The 20,503-nt window shown below is 35.5% G+C and overlaps 1 protein-coding gene across 1 annotated transcript in view; it reads left to right on the top strand.

The window, feature by feature from the left end:
- The window catches only part of LOC132554467 (glutamyl aminopeptidase-like), a 51,318-nt gene that overhangs the window by 21,686 nt on the left and 9,129 nt on the right, over positions 1 to 20,503 (top strand). Inside the window, exons 2-6 of the mRNA XM_060218785.1 lie at positions 11,909 to 12,018; positions 12,506 to 12,675; positions 18,190 to 18,310; positions 18,812 to 18,966; positions 19,826 to 19,939. Of these exons, the coding sequence (XP_060074768.1) occupies positions 11,909 to 12,018; positions 12,506 to 12,675; positions 18,190 to 18,310; positions 18,812 to 18,966; positions 19,826 to 19,939 (670 nt within the window). The remainder of the gene's footprint in view (positions 1 to 11,908; positions 12,019 to 12,505; positions 12,676 to 18,189; positions 18,311 to 18,811; positions 18,967 to 19,825; positions 19,940 to 20,503) is intronic.

The raw sequence follows: 20,503 nt of genomic DNA, 5'->3' as shown, positions 1-20,503 counted from the left end.
ACAATGGCGTGGTTTGCACCTTCATCAGCCCGTTTCTATGCGGATGTGGTATTTTTGCGTAAGTCGCGAAAATTGTTCCCTATGGAAATATCGGATATGACGTAGTACGCCCCAAATGAAATCACCATTTGGCTTCTTCATAAATTGACATGCGCATCAAAAGAGCACGGTTCAATTTCAATTTCGAACAATTTTGTTAACAAATCTTATATGACAAAGGTATTGGGCATCAGGTAGTGACTATTTATGTTTTTCCTTGACTTCAATACTTTCAGAAATAGGATTTCACAAATACGTTTTTATTCAAATGACAAAGGTTTTCCTACAATACCTCTCCTGCAAAAAAATAAACGCGTACGAAATTGAGGGATGGCAATTCAGCATGGAACGTTTGACGCATTCCTTTTTTGTATGTTGCGCTTACACCGAAAAATACAATCAGCCGTTCAGAAATCACGACAAGCACGAAATCATAGGTGGTAATCAAGGAGGCATTTTTCAAAAGCTGAAAGCTTAATTACAACTTTGGTTTTTTTAAAAGATAGTGAAATAAGATGCTTTACCAACACTGATTATTTCAATGTCTAAACTATTCTTCATTAGACCCTCCCCCTTCATCGATCTGTGCTGGGTCGGCTTAATTTGGATGGAGTAGAATATTACAATCTAACGAACAATGGTACTAGGGCAACACAGTCCCTATACTATATGAAGGGTCACCAGGTCAAAAACACAATTTTGTTGTTTACGCAAGCACTATGAAAAAGGCCAATTGTGTGCATATGTGTAACTTTTTCGATAAAAGTTGGAAATGAAATTATTATTGTTACATATCTTGTATTTATCATTTTCACACATTCATATTATGTTAGTTTATTTTCTTACAGCTGTATAATGAACCATGAGTTTCTTTAGCTTGTTAAATATTCATTATATTTCTTAAACGTATATGGCTAATTAACAACGATCTCTATATCAATGCGAGGTTAGTACTATCGCGAGGCTCCGATATGTCCATGTAAGCCTCCTAGTGATAGCGCGGTGCTGAAGATTGAGTTGTAGTGTTATCACACTGAAATACATTGCCACAGGCCCCAGCAGGATATCTCAGCCGGTCACAGTAAACTGTACCATATGTACAACAAAAATAATTGGGAAAGCTATTTAGGATGAAAGACAAATTTGAGGTGAAAAATTTGTGATGAAATTTACATTATTTATAAAATTGTATATTTTTTTTATTTATTGCATTCGAAGGTATCTTTGAAATGATAATTTAAAACAAACACTTCCTCTTTAACCCGAAAATTAAGATTTTGTCTGTGTACAAAATCATGTTTATTTTATGTCTAGCGGCTTGACCTCTAGTGTATTGGCAACGGAAGTCTGAAGATAAATGGTTAGTTCTTCTTCCAGTATTGATATCCTAACTTCCAGGAGGCCGGACGAGTCGAAATATGATACTACTTAAGTGTTGTTGAGGAGGTGAGTGGATTAATGTAATTTTATTGTTATTTTCTAGGTCAGAGAAAGTCTCTGTTATCCGAAATACCTGCTTTATCTCAGTGAGATAGCATGAACGTGAAGATTTATAAAAAGGGTCGATAAGGAATAGACTTGAATTTGTTGTGCACAACTTTGTTACTATGCTCACCGAAAGTTTTCTATGGTCACACGCCATCTTAGTGATTCTTATAGTTGACATTTGATAGCAATGGCTTCTTAATTCGACAAAGAATCACTGTCACATAGGTATCCCTTATTATGTAACAACCACAAATGTTTAAACGTCAATTTTAAATTCTTTGTTGTAGTTTTTGAGTAACGTACATATGAAGTAACTAAAACTAATTGTTTCATTTCAACCCCTCCATAAGAAAAAAAATTATAGTCCAAGCTCACTGTACTATCAAAACTCGGAGCTAAACAGATTTTTATAAAAAAAAGTAAAAATGTCGATTGATGATTGAGTATATCTTATAAAACTACATTAAGTAAATTTCTAACTAAAATGCGATGGAACTTGGATAAAAAGTATGAGACAATACGCTTCGACCCCGGAACAGTTATATCAGGAGTATTGAACGAGGTAATTTGGAAGGGTAAGTATTGCTAAATGATATTGTATTTGTACATTTTATACAATCTGATAATACTGCCAGGTTGACCTGAGAGGTTCTGTGTTTCTCGTGTCAATAAACATCATTCTTAAGATCTGCCCGTCTTTTTTTTATTTTTAGAAATTTGATCCTCAAAACATCGAATAATTCTGTCAACCGGACTGAAAAGAAAATAATCACATGTTAATGGAGTCTCAATTCAAACACAATTTCGATGAAAATAGAGCACAATATGTACATAGGAAAGTACAAGTAGACTCATTGAAAGTGCAGGGAATATAAGACTATGTGTTCCGGAAGAGTAAGCGTCTTCTGCATTATTTACGACACTGGCCATGTAAATTTTGGTCAATCTAAGTGAGTAATGTCACATTGTCAAAGAAGAACACGATATACAACAACGGGACCAACAGTAATACCAGAACTTATACCTAGACACAGAGAACCGTTTATAGTTTGTGATCCCAGTGGTATAGATATACATTTATACTAACATAGTTGACATGTTGAATAATAATCACTAAGCAAAAACTCTTATATCTAATTCGACCGTTTTAATAGAAAACTGCGAAAATCTTACCCCTGAAGATGACCAGCTATACGTAAATCTATGTTTGGTTCCTACGATGGCTGATTTAGGGCATCGTAATATCGCATTGTTTAATAGAACGCGATATTGCGAGACGCGATACCGCGAAGTGAGTATGGTTACGGTTAAGGTCTTGCTGTCGGGTATCGTCGCCTCACTTCGCGGTCTCGTGGTCTCGCTATATCGCGTTCCATTAAACCTAGTTAGATTCCAGATATTAATGAAATGCCGTATGACGTGGGCCAATCCCCAAATCAGTGGATTCTTACATATGTACTCAGGAATTTTAATTTCAGACGCATAGTACATTACATAAAACCAACAGAATGTGAACGATGGACATTCTGCAGCACCAGACGGACAAAAAGGGGAAATAAAAATGGAATGAAAAGGACAGTTACAGAAACTGTGTAAATAAATTATCAGACATATATAAGACTTGTTTATCTCTAGAGAAATACACCTGTTGATTGAGAAGTAGATGTGAGAGTTCAGACCACCATCGACCGCCCTAATACGAGGTTGGGTAACAGGTGCCGAATTGGCGCGTCAGAAGTCAGAAATGTCGAGTTATGTACTTGCTAAACTCTTACTTCTCAACGTGAAGTGTCCTGCTCAGAGTGATAAATGTGAAGGGTAGGGGTTGATTTGTAGAAATCTCTGTACGAAAGTATTGCTTAAAGTACATCTAAAACCTAGAGATGATCAATGTGAACAGCAAAAGCATTATAACGAATATATTGTATACAACAAAATACTCAAAGTGTGTATTGTGTTCACCAACATATCCACATAATATATTGTTCCAGTGTGTTTTAAATGTGTTTTTATTGGAATGTACACTAAATGGAATTCCAAGTTTCGAATATTTCATGCCATTTGACGATAAGGTTTATGGCACTTTAGGAAGATATTTGCAAACAAGAAATGGTCATAAAAATAAGACATCCTCACGTGAGACCAATTAACATGCTGAAATTACATTGATATAATTATTGATGGGAAACAAAACGATAATTGTTTTTGCCACATATCCTTTTCATCATGCAGTTTACACTTAAAAGATATAGATATGCCCCCAAAATATCCTACCGGTCGGAACAGTCTAGTTTATTCATGGCTAACAGATATATACAAGTTTCTTAGTTATACAGAAATATCCGTCGGGAACTCGGGAAGTAGTAAATATAATATCGTCTACAAGGTGACCTTGTTATTATTTTAATGACGATTGTCTCCCTTGCTGGAAATATATAACATAATACTCGTATATTTGACGTCGGAATAAAAACAGCTATAAAGATAAAGGGTTCCATTTTATAATGACTAAAACGAGATAATACAACGTAATTTGTCAACGAGAATTCGAACCATTATCAATGTGCTCCATACATCTAATTCACTCAGGTGCTTGAAGTTGATAGCATTTATCGGAATAACATACGATCGTAAATGGCGGAACGAAAGCGTCTATTGTAAGACAAGATTATGTTTTACGAGGTGTATTTGAATAACAAAGGCAATTTGCGTATCGGACACCGGACACGTACCCAGTAGTCAGACATATTTATGCTTCTATGACGCTGGTCATTACTGCGATCTCGGGACTATCTACTGTCATTTTCGAATTAAGGACACGACAGGAAAAAGAGAAATTTCTATCGTTATGAATGTGGCTATAAGATATCATCGTTGATATTGCGATCCTTTTAGTCGTCAGCATGATGTTGCCATTATTTGGATTATTTTTATTATCTAGTATGACAGCAGTTCTATAAGGAAGAAATCAAATCAACAGTCAGACCCTGTGTTACACGTGTCTGTAGGATACATGGCCCAACAATAAAACTGTGTTATTATGGTTCAAGTCATTACGATGAAGTATTGGTGGAAATCAAATTCTTTAATCTCTATATGTGCATTACAGACGATATACGGACAAAATTATGCCCTCTGATAAGCATATTTTTTTCGCGAAAATGCCAGTTTTAATTTTTAAAAGATGCACTCGATGCATTAATGCAGAAACACAAATGACTTGTTGTTGCTTGTTTGTTTTATTTTTATAAATATCTTTTTCGTCACAGTACAGTATTGTAAGCATTTAACTAATCGGTATGGCGTTCCATTTTTTTCCAAATTATTTTTAAGAATAAAAAATCGGTGTATGGTCTCATTCAAAGAGTTGTTCCCTTTTAATCTTGCTTAAAACACGTTATCTATCAGTTTTCGACCGATCTAACGATTTAACTCCTTTTTTTGTCTTCAGTAGGTTTAGCACTTGTTCTCCGTGTGTCATCTTGACTGAGCATGTTTTGGAATAGTTATGTAATCATTTCATGATGTGTTTATCGGCTTTATGTGTCGATTCTCTTCCACTTTTTTTCAAAATATATTTTCAGTATATACATTAACATATTTTAAAAGATAATTATTGGTTAATTTCCATATATATATATATTGATTTTGATACAAATATGTATTCGTTTGTGATATGGATAGGTAAAATATCGTTCTTTACTGTGATATTCTTGTTTACTGTTTTTGTCCCTCATCTCTCCTTCATTTGATCTTTCAAGGCCATTACTACGTTATTTAATTTGATTTATGTTTTCGTTCTGTCTTTGTGACATAAAAGTAAATGGATTAGCTACGTTTCTGGCACGCGCCATCACAGCACGTTCTCCAAGGGACATTTCGTTCTAGATACATGTGGGCAATCGGTTAGGATAAATAAAACTCAAGCATGGTCCTGCGTCAGAAAATAGCAGAGGGAGGTCTCATTATTTTTCGTGTTAGCTGTGTCATTACTGATTAATGATATCTCCCTCGAAGATGCGTGTGGTTTCTGGTAAGACACAATGTTATTCATTATCCAATCAAATCCTTAGACAACCGTTTAGCATTTCGCACGTGTCGGATTTAAACAGAAGTATATCGATTTCGGTGTTGGAAGAATATTACGCTATATTCTTTTCCGGGTTAATTTGCGATACGGGTTTTCCATGGTATGTGTGCTCATGCTGTGGTGCAATATTGCCAACTTTCATGTTTGGCGAAGTCTGATAAGTTAAATGCAGTTTATGTATATATGATGTTCTGGTAAAAAAGTTCTACTTGTTTCTCGTAAACAATACCGAATTTCAAAAATCATACATGATAAGCAAGAGGCCAAAGTGGCCTGAATCGCTCACCTGGTTAATTGAGCTATTCAACCATTTGACAAAGAATTCCAAAGATGACAAACAATTTCTGAGGTAATGCCCTGTTGGGTCCTGCCTTTGTTGTCAAAAGATTCACTATTCATAAAAACACTTTAGACAAAACAGCAACATTGTATGGAAGAAGGAGTTTGAAGAACTAACGTTTCTCCAATTGTGCCCACCACTCCCACCCTGGGTAGACGGGTTGCAGTTTATACAGAGCGTATTCTCCTTCATCCAAAAATACTTCAGACCAGATTTGGACAAAATCCATTTATTTCATGCATTAGAGGGAGTAGGATTTTAGAGCAAAATTCCCCCTTTTGGGTCCCTGCTCGAAGGATGAACCAATCCTTACACAAACTTGGTTGGTCGGGTGGCGCAGTGGTAACGCACTCGCCTTTCACCTAGCCGGCCGGGGATTCGAAGGGATTATAAACACATACAAAAATTTCTCCTTTTGGACCCTGCACCTCTATCCCCTGGGAACTGAGAACGAAGATTTATACAAATGGTTCCTCTTCCACCAGGACTGCGTCAGACGAAATTTAGGCAAAATCCAAACGTTCCTACAAAGGGAGTGTCTTTTTTATTACACGTGTTGGACCCCGTCACTCAAGCCCCAGGGGTCCGAGACCTACATCCGTACAAGATAGATTCTCCATTATCCTTAAGACAAAATATGGGTTATGTCCATTCATTCCCACAGGAGGAGTAGCATTTTATAGAATTTACTCTATTTGTCCGTATTGGGTCCCGCCCTTCTCGTCCCAGGGCGCCAAGACCAAAATGAATACGCACGATTGATTCTTCTTTACTCAAGAATGTTTCAGACCAAATTTAGACAATAACCATTCATTACTACAGGAGAAGAAGGATTTCAAAAAATATATTTCCCCTTTTGGCTCAGACCTAATGCCTATCACCTAAGGAAACTTCAGACCAAATTTGGCCGATATCAATTAATTTTTACGCGAAAAGCCGGATTTAAAAGAAACCACCATATTGGCCGCTATTGGGTTCCGCCCCTCTCGCATGAGGGGTCCAAGACCAAATGTATATACCAAATTGATTTGCTGTCACCTAAAAATGCTTCAGACAAAATTTGGGAGTTACTCATTTATTCGTTCGGAAGAGATAGGATTTTAAAGAACTAGGAAAAAATCCCTTTTTGGCCCCGCCCCACAGGCAACGGAGGTTCGATAGTTAATGCTTATCTTTATACCTGAAGCAGTGATTTGGCAAAACTTTTTAAAATTGAAAGATGAATTTGTTCCATATATATATTCAAAATGGCATGGCAATTATAGTGATAAAAGTACCGACAATTAATAAAACGAAAAGATATTTCCAAAGTTCGTAGACTAAATGTGTAGTTTGCAAATGCATACTCGAATCCATCATGACACACCACGGCTCGCACTGTAGTTTCATAATTTCATAGACATGATATGTTTACTCAAAATAACAAAATTATCCTGAAACCTTTGAAAGAAAATTTGAAATGTATTTCAGAATTACTGTCAGTTCGCATCACCTGATACATTAGCTAAACAGAATAGAATTGTTTGTTGAAGATAAGGGTTGCATAAGAGTTTTATTGAATAAATAACTATTGTAATGGTTTTATAAACTCAAAGTAATACAATTTCCTCAAATCTCACAAGCGAATTACACACAGAATTCTAATATCTGTCTGCAGATCTGATATTGTCTTTACCACTTATCCGTGGAAGGTCATTGCTTTCTAAAAAGGTCGTTCTAATTCGTTTAAAATAGAACAGCCGCAGCTTCGTACAAAATTACCTAGATGACGAAATAGATAGATATATATATTTACTTTGTATTTATAGCACGCGAGTCTTAAAGTCACCTGAGAGAATATAATGTTTTAAATGTTACTACCTATCAGGATTTCGCATATTTCTAGCAATTCTGAAGCCGTTCATATGCCGTCCTGGGAACCCACCTCATGTTTGAGTTAAGTACGAGGCAAAATTTGCATACATTGAAAGTGGGATTTAATAGAGACGTGAAATATTCATTCAGTTTTGAATGTGACCTTGTATTATGTATATTATGTGGAAAATCTAGCAATGACGTTCTTACATTTTATTTTGTCTTGTTTCTTATTTGTATTGTTTCAAAGTCGGAATGTATTGATGGATGGTGTGTTGAAAGCGAAATGTATATACTGAAACGTCAGCATTATTCACGGGTTTTATTTTGTTTGTCGGTGGAATTTGATTTTGGGTTGTTTTTTTATTTTATTTTTTTTTTTTTTTTTTTTTTTTTTATTTGCTTGTGTGTTTTGTTTTTATGGTACATATATATTTATGGCTCTACCACGGGTTGGGACAAAAGGTTTGTACGTTTTATTTTCAACGTGTGTGTTTGTTTTTAATTCTTCTTCATTTATTTATTAATTCATTCATTTTTTTTTTTTTTTTTTGCTGTTTTTCTTTTCCATTCTCGCGATAACGAGTTCTCGTGAAATTCCCATTTACAGTATGGCACGCAGTGTAAGCTAGTGCTCAATCTCTAACGGTAAATGTGTTGCTTTTCATAGCATTCAGGTAAACATGTGAACAATTATCTTACGGCTTCGCGGCATTTTTGTGGAACATACGGCTGTTTCATCTTTTTAGGGCTAATGTTGAAATACAGAAACCGAATGGCGAAAATCGCAAAACATGGAACGGGTTAAAGCAGTGATATTTGTTATTTGTAAATGGGTGATCGAGTGACGTAGTGGTAACGTACATGCCTTTAACCTAGGCTTCCGGAGTTCGATCCCCTGATCAGACGTGAAAAGGTGTGGAGTCACCTGCCCAACTATTTGGGTTTTTTTCCCGGGTACTCCGGTTTCCTCCTATTGTGAGGCCTCTCGCGCGCTTTTATCAAATTCAAAAAGAGGTGAAAGTTTTTTTTTGCAATTGTTGTAAAATACATAAAATGCTTATTTTCTGTTTTGATTTGTAAATTGTTTAAAGTGTATACTTCGGGACAGTTAAATGTATGTGAAAGCATGAGTGTCAGATTAAAATAATTACATGAATGTGTTTGTTTGTATAAAACATTGATACAATGTGTTTGTTTGTATAAAACATTGATACAATGTGTTTGTTTGTATAAAGCATTGATACATTGTGTTTGTTTGTATAAAACATTGTTACAATGTGTTTGTTTGTATAAAACATTGATACAATGTGTTTGTTTGTATAAAACATTGATACAATGTGTTTGTTTGTATAAAACATTGATACAATGTGTTTGTTTGTATAAAACATTGATACAATGTGTTTGTTTGTATAAAACATTGATACATTGTGTTTGTTTGTATAAAACAAATAAAATTTACTTATCTTTGAAAAAAGTTACTTAAACATCGTTAAAGTACAAGATGGTGTAATATATCAAAATGCAAAGTAGATTGCAGTTATCTACCCCTACTTCCGACTGTTAAATTTTGTTCTTATCAACACTTGACTTGATACGAGTTTATAATGTACGATTTCAGGACACAGCTGACGTCACTGTTGTCTGACAGGCTATTATTTATTTTGTATTCGTTGATATATTTAGCTCCTTGCCTTCACAGATAACTTATTACACATTCACTTGGAAATAGTGGGATATTTCTATCTGTTTGATAACACGTGTCCAACTCTATACATCTTGTACCTACTAAATGACAAGGCAAGATTAGACAACTCTTCTTATCAGGGGAGATAACTGTGTCTTGCTGTGAAGAGGAGATAACCCAGATAAAGTATATTTTCAAAATTAGAATAACAAATCTCATTATCACGTCTGATTTTGGATTTAATATATCTGTCGATCAAAGGTGAATGTCTGCTGTTTCTATCTAATAGTGAGCCTGCTGTAATTCATGTCCTTTAAACAGGATACACTGTTGCATCATTCTAACTAATTTTTTTTACTAATAAACCGATATACAGTTTGACATGAACAACATAATACTAATGATTACAATGGATGCTATCTTATACAGAATAAAACGAAATCAGAATTTAAACATTGATCTCAAACTACAGCCTCGGTCGATATTGTCATATTATCAAAAAAAGTAGGTTGACCTCATCAAGCTGCTATAGGATTAAAGTCAGTCGATATTTTGCATAATATCATATTCGGTTGTAATTGGAACAGAAATGAGATACCACCTGGTCGAAAAAGGATACTAGTGGCCAAGAAAGTATTTGGAAATTAATGTTTAATAAAGAGTTTTTGGTACACTTCATATTTCAAACATGATTTTTTTTTGTTTTTTGTTTTGTTTTTGTTTTGTATGGGACTTTTATTAAGGACATGGACTAATCCTAAAGATACCGTAGTTGAATAGAAATCTCACAGATTGGATCATGTTTGGCCCCCGGGCCTGCCAAGGTTACGACGGGGTGACGTAGAGGGAAAGTAAATCTGGCAGACCTGAATGGGGCACTTGCGCAATAACAATGAAAAAGGCACGGATTTCAATGTATTAAAAAGATATGCATGGGAGTGATTTTTTTCACATTGATTATTATAGAGAAATAAAGCGTATTTAACGGACGGGTTTAAATGCTCAGTTATTAATTAGTCTTTTCGTTTTAAATTAATTTTGATTATCATATATTATATATAGATGAAAAAATAGAAGAATATTTTTATGTAGATTTTTTATAAGTGTGACCCGATTAATTTGAACTGAATTGTTATTCCTACTACGGTATGTAAACATGACACATTGATGAATGTGATATGATACAATACAAACAAAGTTGTATGTTGCTAACACATACAGAGAGGTGAAACTGTATATATAGGTGTACAAAATGTTATTTAAAGTCAACAATTCAATAAAACATGTTTAATTATTATGATCTGACGATATTGCAGATATTTGAAGGGAAGAAACATCTTTTGAAATTCTTAATTCATATACAGTTTGAATGTTACCCTTGTTCTTAATTCATCGATGTTTTCAATCTTCTGATAGAAATTTACTTAAAATGCCATTTAAGAAAATTATGTGAAAATTGACTCGTAGTATCAGAAAATTAGACCAGTAAAATCTATCACCAAACAGGACATAACCATGTTAAATAACTAATCCTTTTCTGATATACATGAAACCAGCAGTGAACATTTTATCGGATTGGGGGAAAAGGGCTGTCGTTTAACACACGTTTCTATGAGTGTTTAACAACATAGAAACTAACTTACATATATGTTTTGCACTTATCTATACCGAATGTTTTCTACGATAAGACCTTTCTGCAGGTCTTGCGTCGGTACCTGCTGTCTTATTTACACGGTCGTAAGAGGAAACAAGACTTGATATTTGTATCTACTCATTGCCTCTACCCAAACAACCACTTAGAGATTCCTAAATATTGCCTTCTTTCAGTAATATCGTATAACGTTTGCCCATGATGAAAGGGCTTTAGATTTCGTCCCGAGGACATGGTATATCACAGTCATCAAAGTATGCAATAAAATGTTCACTATTGCCCTACTGAGTGATACATTTAGGAGGATATAAGTTTTGGAATACGATATCTTTTCTCTCATTTTCAAGTTTAACCAAAAGTTGAACGTTCGTTACTATACGGACGTGTTTGTGTTCTGCCCACTTACCGACACATACCAGTCTTTTAACGCTCATTATTGTATTGGAATAGCGACTCCTTCACCCGTTGTCACTGTATTATAACTAGGCTGGGTGTCGGTCTGGAGGTCTTCTGTAGAGTACATACTTCAGTGTGGCAGAACTATCACAAGGACACTTATCACACGCATTCAACACGTGCACCTAACTCACATACACCGGGAAAGTGCACTGAAATGACCATTGTTGTTGATATGACGTTAAACAATATAAAAACAAAACTAAAACATATAATTCACTACTTACATTTTCATTGTGTTATCTTAAGGTTGATATTCTGGAGGACTGAATTTAATATTTGATTAAATATCTATATTTACAGATACTTGGCAGCCACACAGCTACAGTCCACCGACGCTCGTAAAGTGTTCCCTTGTTTTGACGAACCCGATATGAAAGCCACTTTCAAACTAACCATACAACACGAGGAAGGTTTGATTCTATACTATTTTTTTCTGTTTATTCCGATATCTTGACAAAGACATGACACAAAATTTGTTTTTAGGAAACTTCTGATTCAATAACCCATTAAAAGATAAACTTTGGCATTAAGAATCTGTCTTTGTTAAGAAACCGATTTGTCAAAAAAATATATGTTTTTCAGCCGTGAATAATACAAATGGTTAATGTTCACTATCTTTTATTATTTTAACTTAACAGATACTGTATCGATTTTACCCAAGAAAATTGGGTATAAAAGTGTCGCGCGACTAAAAGACATGAACGGCTTCAAATGTGTTTCATCATAATTACAAAACAAACTTTCAAACCGTTTATTTCAACCATGATGATTCCTCTCCTTTAAATTTTTCACATCCTACTTATGTTAAGCATATCCAATACCTCTCGTCTCTTCCATCCTTTCGACATGCAAAGTTCTATACAATTCCGTTACTTTCGCGATGTTGGTTTTCGGTAGGTTACACTGCCCTTAGCAACATGCCAGTGGAGTCGGAACAATACCTTTCGACAGAACCGGGATGGCTGCGAGTAAACTTCCATGAAACTCCGATTATGTCGACCTATTTACTGGCTATTGTGGTGTCCGACTTCGTGTACAAAGAGGCCATCCTTGATGGGAATTATCAGGTAAGATTATTATTGGACTTACACCAGGATTTGTTATGTGGGTAAGGGTCACATTAGAAAATAGATCATCGATTTCATAAGCAATTACTTCATTGTTTTTATGAGTGTGTCTTGCTAACGTCTCCAGATTACGCCTTTCCAGACTGTACGCCTATAATGTTCATATTTATCAATACATTCCAGTGTGATGACACTATAATTTCATGCACATACTACCCGATACATTCCAGTGTGATGACACTATGATGTCATGTGCAGACTTATCGATACATTCGAGTGTGATGACAATATAATGTCATGTACATACATGTCGATACATTCCAGTATGATGACACTATAATGTCATGTTCAGACTTATTGATAAAATGTTCGCATTGATATCATATAAAACAACATGTTTCCTTAATTAAGTAGTTGTGAGAAAAAACATAGTTATATGTAAATTTAGATGTGTTATATTGGTCATAAGAATGCAAAGTACAATTACTTCTGTCAAAGGATAGGGAATATTCAAATTTCTCTCGATTGCTCCGACCAGGAATCAATCCCAGATCTCTGGCGTGATTATCGACCAGTTCTACCAACTGAGCCAAAGAAGCACCCTACGTCAGCCGAGTGACAGAGACCGCATTTAACACTATATACAAGTCACACAAACCCATTCCTATTACACTACTCCCCCGTTTTCCTAAATCTCAACTTAAGACTCCAGATGCATCTCCTGGGATTTCGTTGGTACATTTCTAGTTCTATGAAGTTGGTATTTAAATGTACATTTGCAAATATATTCGGAATATATTATATATTCACACTCATTTTGTCTGTAATTACTATAGGACTTACCAGAACGAATATATGCTGAGAGGAAAAAGAAACGCAAATAGGAATGTCCAGGTCAACTACGGGAAATAGAAAAGGGTTTTAGAATGTTATTATGATGTCTCTGGAAGATAGTTGACCACTCTGTCATCTACGAGAATTTCATTCGTGTACGTTAAGTAAACCTTTCAAATTTGACGTTGATTCAAGAGTACCCCACTCCAAATGAAGTGCGTTCAGGACCCATCAATATCGTGTGTGCCCCCCGCGAGCTGCAGTAACTGCACGAACTCTTTTGTGCATTGAATTGATCGGGGTATTAACCCTCCTCATTGGTATACGATACCATTCCTCATCCAGCGCCAACGCCATCTGAGCGACGTTGATTGGAGGATTCGGCCTAAGTCTTATCTTTCTGTCCAACTTGTCCCATAAATGTTCTATTGGGGAGAGGTCAGGGCTGTATGTGGCCAGTCTAGGGTGGGGACATTGTTTGCTGCGAGATAACCACGGCAAACCCTCGCTACATACGGCCGGGGGTTGTCCTGCTGAAACGTCAGTTGACGCTGCTGTACTAGAGGAACAATATGCAGCTATCTCTATGGCGGACGGCCGAGAGATTTCCCTGAATAACGACCAGAGGAGTCTTGATACCATGTGCAATCCCATCCCATACCATGACCGATCCTCCTCCGAAGCGGTCATTCTCTATCACGCAAGCATATGCATAGCGCACGTGGGTACGTCTATAAACACGACGTCGGCCGTCTGCCCGGTAAAGAGTGTTCCTTGCTGTTTCCGTGGCCGTCAGAAAGCGCTTGCGTCTGCTTCGGGGACGGTCTGCAACCCTTCCGGGGCCTGTAGTCTTTGGATGAGACGGCAAATTTCGATGGATGGACTCCAAATTGATTAGCGACCTGATTTTGCGGGGTACCTTGCATAAGAAGTGCAATGGCACGACCCCTGTCAACTTCGGACAGTCGTGACATTTTTTACGGTGAACTGTTTATGCTTAAAATGTGGGAAATCAAGACAGATGTGTCTGTAGATTCGCACACACAAATTTTGAACCTATCCTTTATACTGGGTTTGAGATATCGTGGTTTTGTCTCTTATTCTTTTGTACAAGCGGCGTGCGCAGTTTAGTTATGCATCAGTGATTTTAATACGGTACCATAGGGACCTAACTCAAATGCACACATTTGTCAAGTTTCAAGGGTGTACGTCAAGGATTTAATTTACAGTATCAACTTTCTGCTAATTGCGTTTCTTTTTCCTCTCAGTATAGTATTTGATAGCCGTTTAAAGAGTCTCGGTACGTTTCATGCTTGAAATATGTAGTGCCTGAACTTTCCATTGATACATCCCGAACATCTCGAAATTTGAAAGCGGAAGTTTGAGATTATCTTTTTTATTTGATTTCGGCAGTAATATTTATATAAGGCAGGTTTATCGAGACACTGTATATAAATATTATGATTGCTAACATCACTAGAGTCTGAAATGGACAAGATATGCCTGAGCAAGCCTGTTATGAATAAACTAGAGAGATCCGAATGATCTTTATACGCCATTCATTACTGTTGAAAGATATCTTTTAAACTGATAAGTCTATGTTGAACGCAAAATGCAGAAGATGTTTTGACAGTAAGAAGATAACCCAGCTGAAACTTATAAACATATATCTAGTTTTAATAGTCATTGAAACGAATTAAAACAGTCATGCTGCAATATGATAAAAAAGATTACATATTCGAACGTTTAATATGTAAATGTCTACATAATTTGTTCCATATCTTTTTTATACAATATATTTTGAAACGAAATTGAACATTCTCTTTAGCATTTCCCTGAATATGTTGCTAAAATAAAGTCTAAATTTTGTTATCAGTACGAAACCTCTGCCTATTGCTGATTGTCTTATAAAAACGTCTATTATTTGAAATGTTACATCTGTGTATACTTTATTTAACAATAAAAGGAGATAAACGATTCGACATAAATATATCATTGTGTGGTTATAACCCTAACAATGCATAAACAGGAGGGTTAAGCTAACATCACTTTTAACCACGAGGGGCTGGTATAGTTGTACAGTATTTAATGTAATGGCCGTAGATTCAGAAGTATACATGTGTAGCAGACAGATATACATCTGTTGTAATGAACGTATACAGACTGGAACAACCTCCCCCGCTTACAGAACGGTAATTGATATAGGCAACGTCACAGCTCCCTCACATGCATGAAGGTCATAACACTTTCCGCCAATGCAAACAAACATGTAATCAATTGACTCCGTGATGCGGAAAACAGACCGACATTGTTTCGTCCAGGCTAAACAACTGCGAATCATGGATCTGATAATTGAAATTTGATAATGCACAATATAACCCGTTGTTTGTTAAAAGTATATTTGATCGTTCAAGGCAATATATCATTTATGTCCCCACCACTTTATAGGGCGGAGTATTGGGTTTTCCTTGTCCGTCCAGTATATTGCAACTCGTCCTAAAGCAATGCTGTATCTTTTGTACCGCTCAGTAGGTTTGGTATCTATGTATTCACAGTATCACAACACTCCACATGTTTCATTGTTGCAGCGATTCCTTATATCAGTAGTGCGCGAAATTCTATTATATTTGGACCGCAATGTGATGACCATTATCGCTTCTCCACAAGAAATTGTCATCTTTTTTCTATAATGTGCAGACATTTCTTTAATTAAAGTTAGGAACAGAAATTGATCATCCCTTGTCGTATTTTATAACAAAAAGAAAATACTAATATGTGAACAGAGCCATATTCCGAACTCAAATTCAATAAAATCAAGGCAAAATTTAAACAACAAAAAATGTTTTTACGGGAAACAATGTACAGGGAAAATAAAACCAGGTGTTCCGGAAGAGTAAACGCCTTCTGCTCTATCGGATAACACCACAACGCCTACCATGTAAATCCTGGTCACTCCAAGTAACCAGTTGTCCAGTGTCCTGTTCTCAAAAGAGAACACTGAAAATAACAACAGAACCAATAGGTAAAGAAACGAGCATCAGACACATCCAGCTCCATATTGCTTAATGAAATAGAATATAGATCGATTTTAACCAGGATTTCATCGTTCAATAGTATTACGTAATTAACCGACATATCTAATAGGAAATTATGCGTCAGTAGAGCATTTTCGGAGCTCTCCTGAGACAAATATCGACCAAGCATGCATACATTGATATAAGTTCTGACGTATGAAGAATGACTGGCAGTCCCTGACCTTTTCCCAACAATCATCAATCATTTCCGTGGTCTGAAATACTGGACAGAGAGAAAAAAGCTAAATTCAAGAATCTGAAGACAAAGGTCATTCTGCTATATTTGAAAACTATCCGAATATTGACTGTAAAATGTGCACGGGTTCATGTAGTAAATTTCTGATGGCTTTTTGCTACAAACTCATTAAATATCCTTTGTTTAACTTATTTTTCCATGTTTGATTAGATTTAAAACAAAATAAATATATACAATAGTTTATAAATAACTTCAGATTAGAGATAGATCTCTTCTTTTGAAAGCAACCGTAAAAACAAATCATAATTGCTAGCAGCCATTCTGTCACATCTAACTTATATATTCGTCATTAGCATTTGCAGAATAAATTAATGACGTGAAGATCGTTTTCGTGTCATTTTCATAATAAGGATCTAATACAGCAGCGGAAACGTGTCTGTAGGCAATAAAACAATGCTATATTATCTAACTTGAGTCAATGATATTCAATGGTTCTTCCTTACTATCAATGCGTTCGGATATGGTGTTGGGAAGGAGATGGCTGTCAGCAGTATACTTCCGTATGATTACACTATAAAGTCGATTTCTATTCCAAACTATCATAAGACTTGTATTGTATGTATTGCATTTTCGCCAAAAATACAGTTTCATCACATGCCCTCACCTCACATACATAGGGAGGCTTTAAGTAGTATTTCACTCTTATAAAACCAAAGTAAATGCTAACGGAGGGATATTACCAGCTAAGAACCTATTGGCGTCGTTTTTTATCGTCCTAAGCTTAAATACGTCTATCTGTTCCTAAATAAATTATGGGAAGAAATCTACAGACTATTTTGTAAATAATATATTTTGTTTACATAAGATATAGAACTACAGTAAGACCTCTTTTTTTCGGTCTCGAAGACCCTATATAATTCGAAGTACAATGTATTTCGTCAGTCCTTCAAAACTTCACATTTAACATTCTATATCATTAGATCGGATAATCGGATAACTCGAAGTTTCCTAAGGTCCCATCGACTTCGAGATAATAAGGTTTCACACAGTTTATTTTTGTATATAGAAGCTCATATCATATCTGCAGTCAGGTTAGTTCATATGATATTTTCACATCAACTTCCTTTGACTTCGTAAACTTCTTGTATGAAAACATATATTTGATGTGATTAGATTAGATTATTTTCTAAACAAAATTTGTCAAATTACTTCGGTAACATTTTTGCTTAATGATAGAAAGGTTGGACAGTATTGTCCTTGGGGTGTCTTCGTTTCCCTCAGGCTTTCTACTGCTCTGCCAGCTCGATTAATATTTTATGACGTCATTGCGTTATGGTTTGATAACTGACTAACAAAAACTGTTATTGACATTGATCCTAAGTTTTAAACATTCATGTGATATTGTTTCAGTTACGGATCTGGTCCCAGCCGAACAAGATAAACCAGACGCTTTATGCTCTCGATATTGGAATACAGCTGTACGATTACTTTACCAACTACTTCCAGATCACAGACGTCGTACCGAAGGCCGGTTAGTAACGACATTTTTGATTGGCCAATCAGATTTTGTCCAAACAGTAAATTGGCACGTATTAGGATCACAGCACTGAATATAACAAATATTTTTATTGGTTCCAGAGAAATTATTTATCTATTAATCACTAATACCTAACGAAATACACAGTAACAAATGTCTAATTTTACTATGAATAAATGCTATTTTGACAGGATTTTAGCCAAAACATTCATTAACACGGTTGATGAAATCATATAATTTTACCAATCTGTCTTAACAAGTTAACGTTTTCTGGTTTAATGCACAATTTGTTTTCATTATAATTTGGCAGTTTTATATATCTGGAGGAGAACTATGTAAAATTGTTATATCAATATTTTAATGCATTTTCGAATGATATGTCTCTTCTAATAAATAATAATCATTATTGAAAAGATTATCTAACGTATATTACGGAGACCATATTTTCCTTTCAGAGACTGTATTTTTAGCGTGTCCTTTCTGTTCTCTTTCTAGATCATGTAGCCGTGCCTGATTTTAGCGGAGGTGCTATGGAGAACTGGGGTCTCGTGATTTATCGTGAGACTGCCCTTTTGTTTGACCCGGATGTCTCTTCTAGTGAGAATCAGTTGATGGTTACATTGATCATTGCACATGAGATCGCACACACGGTACGCAGTATATCAATATAAATGTTTTCTACAACTGTTTCTCTGTGACTGAGATCTATTATCGCTGTTTATAAGTCACATTCCGGAGACTCGCAAATCAAAACCAAGAGTATGACTATGTTTGTTATTTGACACAGACTGGATAATCGAGGACACAATTGTTGTATCATTATTTAATGTTCCGATGATATACGTTCTTTCGCGTCGTGGACAATGATGTTGATATTTACAATGGCAGTTCTCAATAATTCGCCTAACGTTTGAAGCCTAGCAGGCGACTGAGGAAAAATCGAAAGGTATCGAAAAAAACCATCAAAATTATATGGGAAAGTGCACTTTTAATAATTTAATTAAGCTCGGTTGTATCTGATGATTTCAGAACAACGTCAAGTAAATATGTATAATCTGTACCATGTCACTACTCAAATGAAATATAATGTGGCATATAGGTTACGACAAACCTCGGAGACTTTCATATGTGTCCTGTATTGATGCCATTACCATGAACAACCTTTTAACTCTCACAAGTTTTGACGGCCTTGACATAAAAGATCACTGTTTCTAAGAGATAACTGTAAAGGTTGTTGTTTTCAAAGGATGTTTTTTGATGATGTATTGAAATAGAAAAGATGATAAAATGAAAAAAATATATAAACAAAAATCCGTTTAATAATCTCTCTGAAAAATGAATCCATTTTCTTCAAATGTTTGACAAAATCACGAAGATTTGAATCCATTAAACAAAATTGACAGTGAAATGATGATGGCTATCAGTTATTGACTCTTATGGAGGTCAATACCTGGTTATATAAACCTAGGAAAGGATATTGACCGATGATTACTATTTTCACTTTATCAGTGGTTCGGTAACATGGTAACCATGAGGTGGTGGGATGATCTCTGGTTGAATGAAGGATTCGCGAGTCTGCTGATGTACTTCGCCATGGATCACGTGTTTCCGGAATGGGAAGTGGTTAGTATGGCATAGTTTCGCACAAGTTATATCAGTAGCCTACCATGTGTACATGACAAGATGCATATTATACCCCTTCTGAAGGTTTTTAAGGCGATACTTTTGGATATGAAAACCTATTATATATTTATGTAGAATATTAATTTCAGTCATCGCACAGTTTGTACTGTCTTCCGGTTGCTGGAAGTCATTTAGCTTACAAAACAATGCTGATATATGAAGTCCAATATACTGTAAGTGTATAGCTACCGATTTTGTTCTGGTTTGTATATGTATGTCATTTACGACAGCTTAGCAAGCAACATGTCAGTTATAGTATAGAAATTGATAGTTCAAAAGACGTTACTTCTTAATTCCGTGAATAAACTGATATTAAGAAGAAACTACAGACCATTCAGTGCTACAAGTGAAGTTTCACGAATCCATTCTTATTAATCAAGTTAGTACTAAGTGGCGACATGTGTCATCATTCGTATTCATGAGAGCTAGATTTAAAACTAATCTTTGCAACATAAAAATGGAATATATGTTGAATCAACTATAAATAGAAAGTAGAGTTTAGTG

The sequence above is a fragment of the Ylistrum balloti genome, unplaced genomic scaffold (assembly GCF_031769215.1).
Source record: "Ylistrum balloti isolate Yb309-2 unplaced genomic scaffold, AGI_CSIRO_Ybal_v1 Utg370406, whole genome shotgun sequence".
Classification (NCBI taxonomy): Eukaryota; Metazoa; Mollusca; class Bivalvia; order Pectinida; family Pectinidae; genus Ylistrum; species Ylistrum balloti.
The sequence above is the reverse complement of the archived record's forward strand: the minus strand, read 5'-3'. Positions and strand labels throughout refer to the sequence as shown.